The sequence below is a fragment of the Centrocercus urophasianus genome, unplaced genomic scaffold (assembly GCF_019232065.1).
Source record: "Centrocercus urophasianus isolate 14NV4802_14NV808 unplaced genomic scaffold, USGS_Curo_1.0 seq_28, whole genome shotgun sequence".
In the NCBI taxonomy this organism is placed as follows: domain Eukaryota; kingdom Metazoa; phylum Chordata; class Aves; order Galliformes; family Phasianidae; genus Centrocercus; species Centrocercus urophasianus.
Window position 1 is genome coordinate 5,599,712 of NW_024884844.1, and position 15,795 is coordinate 5,615,506.

Genomic DNA, 15,795 nt, shown 5'->3' on the forward strand with positions numbered 1-15,795 from the left:
ACTCATTGTTGCACCCTCACATGCCAACATCCAAATCCACCTGAGCCTGTACGCCCTCCATGTCAGCCTATTTCACTCTGGCATAATCCTTGATTCAACAGACTAGATCCTCTGGCTGTTACAAGTCAAACAAAAAGACACTAAGAAAGCTACTAACAAGGGAAAAAAAAGGCTCTGATAACACCGCAAAGCAAACTGCATTATTTGTGTCTGTTGCAATTGCCAGTTCGCTTTCATTCCCTGGCAATAAAGATGAAGGAAACTGCCTGACATCTTCAGAATGCCTTACAAATACTCATTAATCAGTCTCACAGGCCCTTCCAAATCTCACTTCCCCCAAACACTTCTGTTGGGAAAGAATTGCACTGCTTTGGTCTCCTTATCTGTAAAGCAGAGAAGAGCTTAATTGACCTACTCAAGGCCAAACTATGACTCAGAGACAGGATCAGAAATCAGGAATTTCTGGCTCTTGCTCCCTTTTCCCAAAGTCTCTAAAAAAAAAAAAAATAAAATAAAAAAGCCCGCAATGTCTGCATCCTCTTCAGGTATTTAAAAATAGCTTTAGATTCCTGGCACAAGAGGAACATCTAGGTACATCTTTAGATCAGAGTAACCCCAAAAGCTGTTGCAAAATTGGGAATTGCTTGATTTTGAATGGCTCTGGAGCATTACCACACAGTCCCAAAAGTGTGGTTCGGTGCCTAAAGCCAGAACTGCAAGGAAAGACTCTCCAGACACTGTTAGTATCTGCACTGGGCTTCTCCTTTTGGGGAGCACCTACTTACCCAATGCAGGGATTGTTTTGGTATCTTGGTGCTGTGTAGGAGAAAGGAGAAATGTTTTTGTCCACAAAAGAGCCAAAGCCCAGCCGGAAATTGCTAGTGAGCTTCCGCATCTCTTCAGCCAGCTTTGTCCCCAGATTGCGAATATTGTCCAGGTCGTCATTCATGGACAAGGAGAGATCCATCAGGTAGTACAGGTCCACAGGATAGTCCTCCACTTGCCGGACCTGAACTCGGAAGGAGGTCCTGTCACCTGCACACACACAATAGTTGAGAGCAGTGAAAAGCACTGCAAGAAAACACCTAGCACATCATCAAATCTAGACTGCGTGCTATTTTTGCTTTCACTGTGCAGAGTAGGCTCTCTTGCAAACTAAGAGGGTTAAGGGGAACAAGTTTTTTCAAGTTTACTCCTCAGGAGACTAACAGGTAAGCAAGGAAGCCTTATACAAGAAGGAAAGGAGGTGGAGCAGAAGAAGGAAGAGGGTCAGGACGAAACATGAGTTGAAGGCAAGATGTCCTCTGGACTGTTCCTGGAAGGCAGGTTGAGGCAAATAAAGAAAGAACATCTTTTAGAAAGACCTCTCTGCAGGAAAAGAGTCATGTCACCATCACTCTGGAGAAAGCAGGGCAAGAAGGGAAGTGAAACAGGAAAAGAGGGATGTTGCAGTCAAATGGGGAAGTATCAAAGTGGAGATAAAGCTTTCATCCAAAGTGATGAACACAAGGGAGGAAACTGACAGGACTGAGTCAGGCTGAGAAGACATGAAAAAGAGCTGAAGTAAGCCTCTCCCCTGACCTGCCCTTCTGCAAAGCTCTTCTGGTCAAGACAGTGTCCAGAATAGGAGTCCACGTGCTGAAAAAGGTGAGCTGGCATAAATACGAGCTCAACTTGAAGCCAGAAGGGACAAGGCCAATGTCTGCCTTACATTTTGCCAACAACAGAGTGAGGGGACAAACTGAAATCCCCAGTACTCTCCAGCTAAAAATCCTGTATCTCCTGCTGGCTCTGCAGCCCCTTTTCCAGCTTGCTGAGTCCTCAGGGGTTAAAGTCATCTCAAGCCCAAAGCACCCCTTCCGTTCCACCTCTCACTTCACAGCCCAGGCTGAACTTTCAGGCACCAGCAGGTTCTGCAGCACTCTTTGCTTCCTCCCACTTCAGAAATGAAAAGCACATTTTTTATTATCATGAAAACATTTCCCTAAAAGTTTTATTGTTTTCCTCATTGTTTGCAGCAGCACAGCTGCTCCCACTTACTTCCAGCCCACAAGCAGGCAACAGCAGCATCCCCAGTGCTCTGCAGCATCCCCAGCGCTCTACTGCCCCACATGGTGCCAGATCCTGCTCCCCTGAGCCCCGTGCAACTCCTACCCCAAGATGCATTTTTCCCCACTTAACCCATTGAGAAAAAAGGAAATGTGCCTTTGGCATACAGTGCCCCGGACACCGCAGTTTCAAAAATACTGTTCTTCCAGAGTAGGTCCTAAGATGGGAATTGCCATGCTGGAAAGAGTTCTTGGGATGCTCCACTGAACCCTCCTTGATGGTAATGAATGTATTAGTCCACAAAAAAACAGCAATAATATCAGGATCCCAGGGCTGCTTCTTCTTTCATTCCTAACTACACAAATTAATTAGCTCACAGAAAATATTGCTAATGTATGGCGATGTCAGTACAAAAGAATTTATTTTTCACTGTGTGCAGTACTTGTCTGACTCTTCAGGGATAACCCAGCCTCTTCCTTCCCCCCCCTACCACCGCCACCATCCTCTCCTTAGGGCTTTTATTGAGAAGCATTAAAGTTAAAACTGCATTCAGAAATGTTTCCTGGATACTGTCACACAGAGGCAGCACAAAAACTGGAAAAGCTGCTTTTGGCCAATTTAAGAATGCAAATTCGTCAACCGCGATTATCCACAAAACCCTCTTCTGCTTGCTGATTTAATGGACAACACAACATGAATCTATTCATTGCTTTAAGTTCCTTTTACAATATTCGTACTTTTCATACCAGAACACTGTCTTACAGCTGAACCCAGAGTTAACAAGCAACATCATAAAAACTAAATGCTTGATCTGAAAGTTGCCCTGAGAAGACATCACTGTAAGGCCTTCAGGAATCAACTCAGAGCACAGAGATTTGGGGATGTGGTTTATGCCACGGGATGCTCAGATCTCACAGCCTGGGTGGGACCAGCAAACAATTGACAATTTGCCCCGTTCTGCTTCTGCTTAGCGGTCTGAGAATAGAAGAGCACAATCACCACGCCTGCTGTGTCAACTGGTCTTTGAAATCCTACACTCTGGGCACAAAAAGAAATAACTCCCGTTGGAGCACAAAATTGGTATTATGCACAATATGCACAAAATTAAATCAATATTGTCTCCTTTGTGTCTTGGGTGCAGCCCTCAGGATTCACTCTCAAGCTCAAGTACAAATGGATGATTTAAACTGGGGGTGCAAAGCCCAGCGTTTGGGAAGTCATCAGCCCTGAGTAAGAGTGTGCTGCTTTGCAACAAAAACGAAAAAGAAAAGCAGTACAGATGGGAGATAATATGAAAAATGTAGATATATTTCTCCTCCTGTAGTGACCTGAAGGATTTGAGGGCAAGTCCTGCAGCCACAGGATCAGTTGCAAAGGCGAGACAGCAGAAAGCTGCTGGCAAGACTCCTGTCCCTCCCTGGCTCCTGCATTTGTTGGTATTCAGAAGCAGCAGTACAGCCTCACCTTCACTCCCTATTTCTGCAGGCCTTTGCTGTTTGCCCATAGGAGCTATGGATACCCCATCCCTGTTCATCCCTGTACGCCTGGAGGCGCTCAAGGCCAGGTGGGATATGCCCTGTGCAGACTGATCTGGAGGTTGGCAGCCCTGCCCAAGGCATGGGCAATGGATGATCTTTAAGGTCATTCCAACCTAAGCCTCTCTATGACTCTATGATTTGTCCAGCAGACCACAAGCTATGGTAACCCACAGCATACAGGTGAAGCAAGAGCAGTGCAGCACCCTAGAGGGGTTATCAGCCCCACTTTCCATCTTCCTGCCATATAGGAACTTGGCAGTGCAGCCTGACTCCATGCGAGGACCAGCAGGAAGAGCAGCTCCAGCATCCAGCAACACAGCCCCAGGAAAACCACACAGAGATGGACCCCACATCCCACCTCACTGCTGGAGCCATGGGCATCCCAATAGCTGGGGGTGGGGAAAGGAAAGTGCTGAGCACCAGGCATCATGCCTGCAAGACGGCAATGCTGAGCCTGCCCTTTCCCACAGCGACTGCCTTGAGGAACAGAGTAATAACAGTAATAACAACTCCCTTTGGACGGGAGCAAACCTGTTGCGTTAGCAGCATCAAATTGCAGAAGCAGAGCCACACCGGAGCCACCGTCAGCCCTGGTAGCTCCTGAAAGAGCTCTAGTGTGGTGAGCACCAACTCACACTGCTGTTTTTCTTGGGCAAAAGCATCCTATCTCATTTTTCTGTATGCTCATGAGAGCTGTCACAGAAACATAAGCCCTAGAAACCCACACCAATTGCTTATAATGAATCATGCTTTTATACTTGCTTCTTAACTTTGCCATAAAGAGCTTTTTCTCCCCCCTTCAGAAACATTGGCTGCCAAATGTTTGTTAGAATTCTGAACCCACATTAAAGCCTTCCCCTACCATGCAAAAACTTTTGATAACAAGCACGCTCGCGTGGCTCCATCTAGCCTTTCACTCTTAATTTTCATTTAAAATGAAAAGACTTAAGGAAAGTGATGGCTCAGGGGAGTGAAACAAGGATGTGGATATGGTCCAAGCTCTGAGTCACAAGTTCAAATCTTCATCTCAGGCCTTGATCCCATGGCTCTTTTGCATACCAACAGAAAACAGATATGCTTTTTAAAAAAAATTTACATACGGAGCTGTCTCAGTTTAGAGTCAAGCACTGTCAGGCTTCAGGATCCAAAGTTTCTTTAACTCCTTCCATCCAAAGGGTGTATTTTTAAGCTGAGTGTGCTCCTTTTAAATGCACACAAGGGTTAAGTGACAGCTTTACGTGGGATCTGATTGACCTCTCACTGTCCTCTCATAGAAAACCTCAGCCCCAGTTCTGTTTGGAGCATATCACTGAAGCTGATGGGCTCTGATGGCCAGCAGCCAGCACCTTCAGTGAGCACGAGGACATGGGTACAGCCATCCCTCTGCATGCTCAGGCTGGACCAGGCTCTGAGCACCCTGATCTAGCAGCAGGTGTCCTTTCTTGTGGCAGAGCAGGTGGACTACATGACCTTTAAGGCCTCTTCCAATTCAAATGACTCTATGATCCTACATCCAGTTCCACTTCTTGCCCACCCACATGCAACCATGGAGCTGGGAGCTGCTGGGACTCACCAGGACGAAGACTCAGGGCGACCTTCTGCGGAGTGATCTGTGTGACATCCAGGTGGCTTTGTCCAGAGCCCTTGCTGCTTAAGGGGATGTTCTTCATCACGCTGCTGCTGCTGCGTGGGTTCTCGATGGCGCCGGCACAACCGTTGGCAATGAGGTTCTGCAGGAAGTCACACCGCGATGGGACGGACTTCGTGCTGCCAAACTCCTGGGGGGGAAGAACAGACAGATTGGAAAGGGAAAGGAGAAGACTAGAAGGTGAATTTTTCCATGTGTGCCTGAGCCTGGTGGAGCTTGACAAAAGAGAGGAACGCAGAATTGTTGCCAAGAGAAGACAGAGGGCCATGTGCAAGCTGGAGAACGAGGCTGGGAGCTCCAGGGACATACGTCCCCTCTTGCCTGGGTGAGACCACACATCCCAGCACCAGCACCATGGTACCCCTACCTCAAACCACTGCAAAGAGGACCCTGGATTATCGCACAGGAAAAATGCCACTGCAGCAAGAGTTCTGTAGGCTGGAGCACAGCTGGAGCGCTCTGACATGGGCAGGCTGTCTAGGGAAGCTCTGCTGGAGAATAAGGGACTTGGATGAGGGCTGATGGGAGGTGTTAGACCAAATCAGCTGCAGGCTGGACAAGAAACCAGCAGGAGCAGACTGGAGAGGCAGCTGACACAGAGCTCCCCATAGCACACAGTATTATGGAAGGGACTCTTAAAGGTCATGTTGTCCAACCTCCACTGCAATGAACAGGGACATCTTCCCCCATGCCTCCCCCAGCCCTCCTGCAGCCCCTGGCCGGCCCCCACCATGGCACACAACGGGGCATTGTGTGTGGCAGGCACTCAGGAACAGCCTGGCCTCACAATGCAGCCTTTGGCAGCCAGCACGTCCTATTTGTTAGCGTGCTGGTTTTAGTTTTATTTTTGAAAAGGCTAAAAGGAGCAAGTTGCCCAAAGCTTACTGAATTTTCAACATCAGATTTCTGCTTATTTTTGTACTATAACAATAGACACAACCATCTTCTGCTTGGGAGCTAAGCAGATACTAAAATCACACAAAATAATGGAAAGAAGATGCTCACAGCCCCTCCCTCAGTTACACAGCCAAAAAAGCAGAGCAGGGTTGGATAAATCCCACTTTCTGTCAATGCTGGAGAGCAGCAAGTGACAGGGGAAACATCAAGGAGGCAGAGGTTGTCTGACTGATGTCAAACACAGCTCAGGAGTGTTCCCAAGGACAACTTCAGGTCCTGGGACACATACAGAGTATTTCCTCTGCGTTTCCTCACTACAAGGGCTGAACACTATTTGAAAAATGCAAAGTTTGCATTCCAGCATGGAGCAGCAATGCCAAGCCTAGGCGACAGCACATCAGATGGATGTGAACATGAATTTCTTGGAATGCACCGTGTAAACAGATGGACTGAGAGAAAGGAGGACTGGGACTGCATAAATCATCTCCAACATGACAAAATAGAGAGCAGAATCCCTCCCAGCCAAGAACAACGCCCAGCAAAGCAGTAGGTTCAGGGCAGCTGTGGGGAAGAGCTTATCTCAGACATGATTAGTCCTTAAAGGAGTTGGACTCTATGACACTTACAAGTCCCTTCCAACTAGGGATATTCTATGATTATATCAGCGAGAAGCCAGTCTTTGTCAAGCACTTCCAGTCACCCCTGTGGCATGCTCCAAAACCTTTTGATGTTTATGGGATGTCTTGACTTCAAAGGGCAGTGAACTGGGACCTGATTTTCTGGCTGGCATGGGGTAGCACAATGCAGCCTTGGAGGAGGATGCTTCCTCACCATCTATCAGCCCTTGGTAGCACACCCTGCAGCATCAGGAAAAAGGCTCTGGGTATGTGTTTACAGCAATTCTCAGCTCCCAGCTCTGACTGTCCCACCAAGCCAAGCCACCAGCAACACAAGGGACATAGCTCTCATGGGCTTCCACCTCCACAAGGCTACTTCAGCCACCTCAGTCCACATTTTGGGCAGGAGACACTCCTCTTCAGGAGAAATTTGAGAGGAATAACTCAGCTCTCGAGGGGATGCAGAACACCATTTGACAGTAACTGCAAAAGCTCTCACTTCAGCAGCACCTCTGCAATTCTGCAGCTCCCTATCTCTGCTGCTCCTGACCCATTTTCTGCTTAGATTTCTTCTGAAACTGGCCCCAGGGAATTGCCACAGGATGACAATTGCTGAGCTGCACTGGCTCGTGCTGCAGAATGGCATCTGCTCAGAGATCACACCCTGCAGCTCTTGGTATTGGCTCACACTGCTTGCTGGGCCTGTGCACTAATAAGCAAGCAAAAGGCAATGCATGCAAGCAGATACGAGTTAATGGAGATTAGGCCAACAACGCGACAATTACATGCTCATCAGCTGGGACGTTTTAAGACAAATTGCTTGGCTCGTGCAAGAACAGCATTGGCTATACATAACTCTGACTTCACATGTCCCAAGCTATTCCCTACAGTTTTTGCTTTAATCAGTTCAATCCTGCATTAATTCAGCAGAAACTATGCTTTCTTCCTTCACTTAGAAAGTTGACATGTTCCCTCCAGGAGATCCCTTGATTTTCCTTCCTCATCCTCCAGGCACAAACTCCTGCCATCACAAAGCACAGGGTGCATGCACGTCACTGGAAAACATGGGAGAATTCAATTCACCAAAGAAAAAATTTCAGTTTAATCAATAGGATTTATTAGCATCCCTGGCTTGAGTGCACACACACAAATATACCTGCACACATAACCCACGGGTGGATGTACATCCACACAATGTACACTCACGCCAGGTATTTTCCCCTGCCAGCCCTGTCGCAAGGCACACCCAAAAGACAGCCAGCTACGTTTTACATCTCCTCTTTCAAGTGTAATTTAAATAGATGATCCTATTTCAGCTCTGCCTTTCATAGGCATCACATTATAAAACAATGCAGAGTTAGAACAAGAGCTCACTAAGTTCCAGCTCACAGCCTGTAACAGGGACAGCGGCTTTTTAACATGTGGCTCTTGGCCAGAAATACCTGGAAGTGCATTTTTAAATAGCTGCTCCAGGCTAAAGGTCAGGAAGGATTACGGAACTTCCTTGTAAACACTTCTCTTCCCTCCCCCGGCCCCTCCACTCCATTTGGAAACTATTTTGTTTGGGAACTCTTCTGTTTGCAAGATAAAGAGTCAAGCTGCCAATGCCACAGGCTGACGTACTATTAGTGGTACTATTAGTGGTCGTAGTGACCACCAGATCAACATTTCCACTGGCAGCATTTGTAAAACTTGTCTTTTGATGCCAAGAATTTGATATATTTAAAGGCAAACTATTGGGTACCCATAAGTGACAGCCAGCGCTCCTGGATGCAATATCACACTGCAGATTAGCTGCCTGGAACAGGAACTTCTACAGCTGTTTACAAGATGTCTCAAAAGCAAGATCTACTGCTTTACCCTTTCCCTTTGCCTTCTATGCATCACTCATCCTCCTGGGAAGGAAAAAAAAAAAAGCACAGGAGCTATTATTCTGTCAGGTAATGTAATACTACAGCAGCACGAAGATGCTTTCCTTGGAGAGCTGCAGCTGTGCAGCAGTCAGGCAGTTGGACGCAATGATCTTTGTAGGCCTCTTCCAATTGAACCACTCTATTTAACAAGGGGAGATGATTTCAGACTACAAGATACCCAAAACATAAGGATGCATTTTTGCTGCAAAGCATGCTGGTAAACTGCACAGCTCATTGCCATTGGTGCAGACACCAGAAGCACTGGCAGTCTCCTGAAACAACACAGCAGACTCACAGAGGGGATTTACCTCTGTTGCAGGCCATGCAGCACGTACTGGGATGGCAGCCAGGGCAGAATGCTTTCCAGCAAGGCTCCCTGCAACTGAGCCCATGCAGTGACAGTGCCCCATGCAGAGTGGGAGACAGCTGAAGGAGCAGAAGAAGGAACATACCTCTTTGGAGCACCAAGCACACTTGGGATGGATGAGGAGACACTCTTCGCAGGATGAGGCGCTTCCACTCGTGCACAGGTTGAGACCTTCAACAAGAAAGGACAGAGAATGGGGTGGGCTGAGCTAAATACACTGCAAGTTTGGTGTCATGAGCAAAGAACCTCCCACACTAAAAGGCTGGAACTCCTATTCAGTATGCAGGTCTTGGTTTCTTTTCCTTCCCCAAGAAATATTTAAAAAGGACAGAAATTGGTTTTGGGGCAGCTGAGAACCACTGAAATACGATTCTAGAGATTACTCTTCCCTCTTTTTCAATGATGTCTGGTTAATCAAAGAAGGAAATAACATGCTGACAATGCAGTAGCTGTGCCATTGGCCCAAAGGTGGCTGTCCCTAAACCCCTAAGATGCTGACTAAAGTCACACTAGGCACACCCAGCTCCCTTCCAGCATTTCCATCTTAATGCAGCCCTAGAAGATATCCACTTCCCCATTGATGATTCCCACAGCTGAATGCAGTCACAACAAATTGCTTTAATTTATGACAGGATTCGCTTCCCCGAGATACCCGGCTGGCCTGTCCAAAGGACACACCATCAGCAGGGCTCTGTGCTGCCAACCAGGGACACTTGCTTTCTGCTCTGGGTACACAGCTATTCCCATCTACAAACATCCAGCATCTGGGCTGGGAGAGGATTTCAAAATAAAGCAGAATGGTGCAAGTTGAACTAAAACGTCAATGGCACAGGGCTCTGAATACAGCAGCTTGTTTAACCAAGCCTGGGGCCAGGAATGCGCCCTTCAATGGCACTGATGCCCCAGCCGCCTGGTTTCCGCCGCTTAACATCCACTGTCAATACATAATTAAACTGATTTTCAGCCCAGGGGCTGCAGACTCTCAACAAAATGCCTTGGGCGTGAACAGGGAGCCTGCTATTCTTTTCCTTCCCAGATGTCAATAAGAGCACTGTCCAGCCTCTATTTTCGGAGGGCTACAAGTACTGCAGGATGCCACTTGCAGACAGCGCAGACTCACTGATGGCTGCAGAACCACGCAGGTTTTTGTCCTGGGGCAAGGACCTGCCCAAGCATGGAGCAGAAGGACAAGCATTGCTGTCCCTGCTCCAAAGCCAGCCCTATGGCATGACCCAGCCGTGCACTGAGGCTGGCTATGCCCTGCCAGGTGGTTCAGCCCAGCGCGGGCTGCGGAGCTGTGCTGGCTGTATGGCTTTCATTCAGGCAGGCTGCTGGCTTTCCTGTGGGCTGAACAAGGGGCTTATTAATTTTTTTCTTGCTGACCGTTAGCACATACCCATGCGTCTCATTCCTTGTTCACATAGAGTTGTGTTTCAGCTCCTGGGCACTGTGAGGGTTCTAAGTATAAAGATGTAACAGAAAGCAAAACGTAGCTTATTCAGCAGCTGTAGCACGCAGGGAGATTAACACTCACACTTCCGAGCCCTACAGCTGCAATGGCTTCCAGCACAGACCAAAGCCTTTCCAAATCCCCTCTCTGAAGGAAATCGTTGCACTCCAGCTACCCAGCAGGTTTCCCTGCCCATTCGCCTGGAAATAGGACAGCATTTACCTCTGTTCCTGACTGATGGATTTCAGAATGTTTACTTGGCCACAGTGGAGTCTGAATGAAAACTGAGGTCTTCTCCCGCCCATTGGGTGCCACAACCAAAGGCTGACAGTGGCACAGCTCTCCATGGGACATTCCTCCCAGGGGCATTTATTGGGGTTCTTTTCCCCACTTCGGAGCAAAACCAAAACATCTCCAGCACTGTTATGAAAATTCAGCTTTATTAAGCTGCTGTACTGGGAGTGCAAGCTGAGCTTTCTGAGCTGGAGCACAAAGATGCAACGCTTTCCCAGTGATGATCTTCGCTGTGCTCAGTTCAGAGCAGTGCCCAGTTTGGTGCAGATTTTCATGCTGGATCACATGCTGGAACCGGGCAAAGGAAGGAGCTGAGGATGCCTGTGCTCATCCACTGGGCAAGGAGAAGAAACTCAGCCCCCTCCACCCAATTAACAAAACCACTCCTTTCCACTAAACTTGACGTAGTGCAAAAAATTCCACCCAGAATTTAACTGGGATTACTCTGGAGGATGATAATCCACCCCCTATACTGCCAAGCTGCACTCCGTGTACACATCTGCCCTCATGCCACAGCTCCTAAACACCAACTGCATTGTGAGAAGGACCCAGCAGGTTCAGACAGCACCTCTGGGCCCATCCTGCCCTCGGACAGAGCCACAGGGGCCCCAGTGAGCAGGGAAAGGCAGTACATCTCAGCGGGCTGCTGAGATTTTAATAATGACACCAGTAATGCAGAGCAAGATGGGAATCCCTCACGAAAGGTACACCGGTTTTACTCATGAAGATGCTCCGGGCAATCAGACCGCATTTTAAACCTGTTTTGCAAGAAAACCCCGTCCGGGCAGCTCCTCAAACTGCGGGATGAATGCAGTGGCTTGCTGGGGAGGAGAAAAGCAATACGCTCTATGCTTCACCCAGCTATGTATGAGAAAAGAATCGTTTTAGTTATGCTGAGGATGCCCCAACCCTGGAGGTGCCCAGGGCCAGGTTGGACGGGATCAGGTTCAACGCAACCCGTTCTGCGGTGCCCCGATGCGATTCCAGCGGCACAACGGGACTCGAGGAGCTCGGGACCCCGCGGAGGACCGGCGCCAGCAGAAGCACCGGGAGGGGCTCTCACGGAGATCGCCGCACAGGGACGCGGACACAGCCCCGCCTCAGTGGCACGCACCGGGCAGACATGGAAGCGGGGTTGATGAAGCCGGCCGGAGGAGGGGAACGCAGAGCAGAGCAGAGCAGAGCAAAAGAAAGTTAACTCCGTGTCGCAACGCGCGGCGGCGGCTCGGGGGCCCTTACCTCTGCCGGGCTGCAGCGGGGCGGCTAGGAGGAGGAGGCGGAGGAGGAGGCGGAGGAGCGGGGGGGGCCGGCGGGCGGCGGCGGGGGCCGGCAGCCCCCCTCGGCGGGGCATGGTGCGGGCGGCCGAGGCTGCCCTTCCCGCCGGGCCTCCCTCCCTCCCCGCCGCCTTTTGTGCGGCCGCAGCAGCGGCGGCGGCGGCGGCGGTGGAGGAGGAGGAGGAGGAGGCGGCGGGGGCGGCGCTGGGACTGCCCGGGGCGGGCGACGGGGAGCGGCCGGGGTCCGCCCGCCGCTGGTGCCGCCGCTCGGCCGCGCTCGGGCCGGGGTACGGAGCGGGGAGGCGGAGCCCGGAACTGGGGAGCGGAGCGGGGCAGCGGGGGATCACACGGGCTCGTGTGCGTGGTTGTGCAAGGGGCCGCGCTGGTGTAAATGTGTACGTGCGTGCTCGCATGTGCGTGCACACGTGCGCGTGTCGCGCATGCACGTGCAGGCGTCCACGTGCAAATGTATACACGCGTGCATGTACGCTCGGGTTGATGCACGCACACCTCCGTGTGGAGCTCGCAGAGACGCATGCACACACGCAAAGGCACAGGCATGTAGTGGGTGGCAGCTCTGTGCACAGCTGGAACCAGATGGTCTTTAAGGTCCCTGCTAACTCAAGTCATTCTGTGATGCACACAGTCACGCCCGGACACAGCCACGTGCACACACATATGTGCACACATGCATCTGCAGCACGGGCACACCGATCTCCGTGCCTGCTTGCTGCCGGGCTGGCACGCATTCCCTCCAGTTCACTGCCCCCTGTTACGTGGCATTATCCTGCTTCAGCGACTTTTGCCACACAAACAGCGTCCATCTGGCCAAGGGCTGTGAGCCGGGCTGTGCCCGCCCTCCAGCTCTGGGTCTGTCCCCAGCTCGATGGGACATCCACACTTCAGATCTAAGGGGAACGGAGGATTTATGGCAGTGTTTGGACTGCTGGCAGGCTCTGCTCCTGCTTTTAAAACAAATCATAAATCAGCTGTCAAGCCGATGGCTGATTCCAAAGGTAGTTAATAGCAACAGCTACTACCAGTGGCCTGCAGACCTTCATGCCAATTGAACAGCATATCTACTGGATCTTACCTTTAGGTTTGATTGACACACATCCTCAGTCCCCATGACTTCATATGCACTGCTGGTTTCTTCAGCATCTCCAGACTGCTGTGCCACATCAGGTTTGGATTTCACCAAAGCCGTCCTGGATCAGTAACAACCTGGCATGGTTGCAGCATTCTTCTGATGTACACAGAACAGCATTTCCCACAGCATATCCTCCATCCCTGGATAGAAGACAACCTTTCTGTAACCACACACAAGTGCACATGGTTGCAAACATATATGGACAGTATGAGAGAGCTGCACTCATCTCATTCTGAAGAGTGAGGGTCCCTCATCCCTTGCCTACCTTGATACCCTTCTCCAATGCCAGCACTGCACTTCCACCCTCATGTGCAGAGCAAGAAGTGTTGTAGCTGCTCTGAAGGGCTTCTGGGAGCAAAACCATGTGAGGCCTTCATCTTCCTGTTGGGTTTCCAAGAAAACAGACTTGGTATATTAACAAGGTTATCAACGACAAAGGCATCATACAAAGAAGGCCAGGTTGGATGGGGCCCTGGGCAACCTGATTTAGTGCCTTCTCTGGTGGTTGGCAACCTTGTCCTGCAGCAGGGGGTTGGAATTAAATGATCTTTGAGGTCCCTTCCAACCCACATCATTCTGAGATTCTACAATTTTGGGGTGGGAGCCTGAAGAAGGGCTTCATCAGCTTTGATCTTCAGACACAGCCCATATCTTTTCTCCCCTGCTTACAACGTGCCAATTCAATTGAGGGATTACTCAATCCAGGGGACTGAGACCTCTCTACTTCCTTCAAGAATTTAGGGGCCATGGAGTCCCATGAGCTTGGTTTGTATCATCGCCCAGTTCTGCTGGATGGGAGACAGGAAACAGCTGGTTAGAAAGCCCTGATCTTTGTGCTTGCTTTCTTATCGCTTGCATTTTGAAGTGTGGTGCAAGTAGGATGCAATCCAGTGTATCTTACAAGTGAGATAATTACAAGTCAGTTCTTCAGTTATCAGGCAAAACAAATAAAGTGGTTTATCCATGATACTTTGGGTGTATTAAAGATATGTTTTCGTTGTCATATGTCCCTTATGTGGCAGGAAGGGTGGATAAAAGCATCTGATTCATGTCTAGATAACCCCATATCAATTTAGACATTGTAGGTTTCCCAAAGCTGACCCCTCTTTTTTCACCTCTTCAAGTAGAATGGTGGTCCCCATAGGTAGGACCTGATCATGCTATGGAGGTGGGAGTGCAGACAAACACAGTGGGCTTTGCCTTCCCACCAGGGCTTCCCTACAGCAATGTAGTGGGTTGTCTCCTGCTTTTTGCATGGAATCTACAACAAATTCCAATTCATACAACATCCATGTCAGATGGCAGCAATAGGCAAAAATCACGTGCAAAAAAACAAAAACAGCAACAAAAAAACCATCATGAATTTTGTTCTTTCTTAAACAGCGTGTTCTACAGCTAATGATGCTGCTCATGCTGCTACTTCCTTTAAATATATATGCATTTACCATCTGAGGACCAGCGTCAGTGTTTTGCTACTGAAGAGCAACACCAGCACTCCCTGCTGCTGAGAGGAAACATTGCAGAAATGCAGGGCAGCAGAGGAGTGCACCTGAAAACTCGTTTTCGAGTTTTGTCCCTCTCTTGCATATAAATTTAAAAAACAAACAAAAACAAACAAACAAACAAACAAAAAAGGGTTCAGAATAAATCTCTGTGCCTCAAACCATCCCTCGGTGGGTATCCCACGAAGTGCGCACCATGCAATTACATGGCAACAAGTGAGGGCTGCCAGCTGGTGCTTGAGCTGCAATCACTTCAGTGCCTGTTTTCCTTCTCTTAACTCCTTATCTAAACCATATTTTGGCATCCTTGGTATATCTGGGGCAGCCAACAAGCAAGCCCCTCCTTTAGTTGCTGGATGATCAACTGAGTGCTTCACCTCCCACCTGTCAGTCTTCTGCCACCTAGGAGCACAATAAATTCTGGACACAGGTGTCCCTTCCCCATGGGATAGCTCAACTGGGGAACCTTGTATCTTCACATTATTACTTTCCATGGGCAAGCCTGGAGCTGATGGGCTGGGAAATGAGGGAGGTATATGGAGGAGATCATTCTCACACCCTTAAAAGAGCAAGATGCCCCCAGAAGAGCCAAGTGCATCAATGTCAGTCCTTCAAACAGTGCCAGTGGATCCAACTTTTGATGTAATACTGCACATCTAGGTGCAGTGTGGGGAAGATGAGCAGGCTGGGGGGCATCTGGCTGCCTGAATAGCTTTTTATGGAGGGGTTACTGAAGTACTGATCTGACAGTTGATAAAGGTCTCTGTGGCCACCCTGAGAAATATGTCCCCATCCCTGAGGTTAAGGAGCTCATTAATGGAATGGGCATCGGGGTCCCAAAGGCTGGGGTGCAGGAGAGGGTTAAAATCAGCAGCATGCTGTGCCTGCTAATGGTTAGCCCCAGCTGACACAGCTGATTAAAAGGTTTTGCATTTCTGTGGCCTTTCCTGTAACTGTGAAGAGCCAGCACCATCTTGTGGCAAGGACTCCACCAAGCTGCAGAGTGAGCGAAGCAACAGCCTGGAGGCTGGTCCATCCCTGCTGCCCTGCCTGCCTGTTAAAGTACATCCCTAGTTTGGTTAATCAGGCCTGAAAA

The 15,795-nt window shown here is 49.4% G+C and overlaps 1 protein-coding gene across 1 annotated transcript in view; it reads right to left on the bottom strand.

Annotated features, from left to right (window-relative positions):
- The window catches only part of ITGB5 (integrin subunit beta 5), a 41,177-nt gene extending 29,053 nt beyond the window's left edge, over positions 1 to 12,124 (bottom strand). Inside the window, exons 1-4 of the mRNA XM_042827271.1 lie at positions 12,013 to 12,124; positions 9,115 to 9,200; positions 5,161 to 5,365; positions 786 to 1,035 (exon numbers count right to left, since the gene is read on the bottom strand). Of these exons, the coding sequence (XP_042683205.1) occupies positions 786 to 1,035; positions 5,161 to 5,365; positions 9,115 to 9,200; positions 12,013 to 12,124 (653 nt within the window). The remainder of the gene's footprint in view (positions 1 to 785; positions 1,036 to 5,160; positions 5,366 to 9,114; positions 9,201 to 12,012) is intronic.
- Positions 12,125 to 15,795: the final 3,671 nt, after the last annotated feature.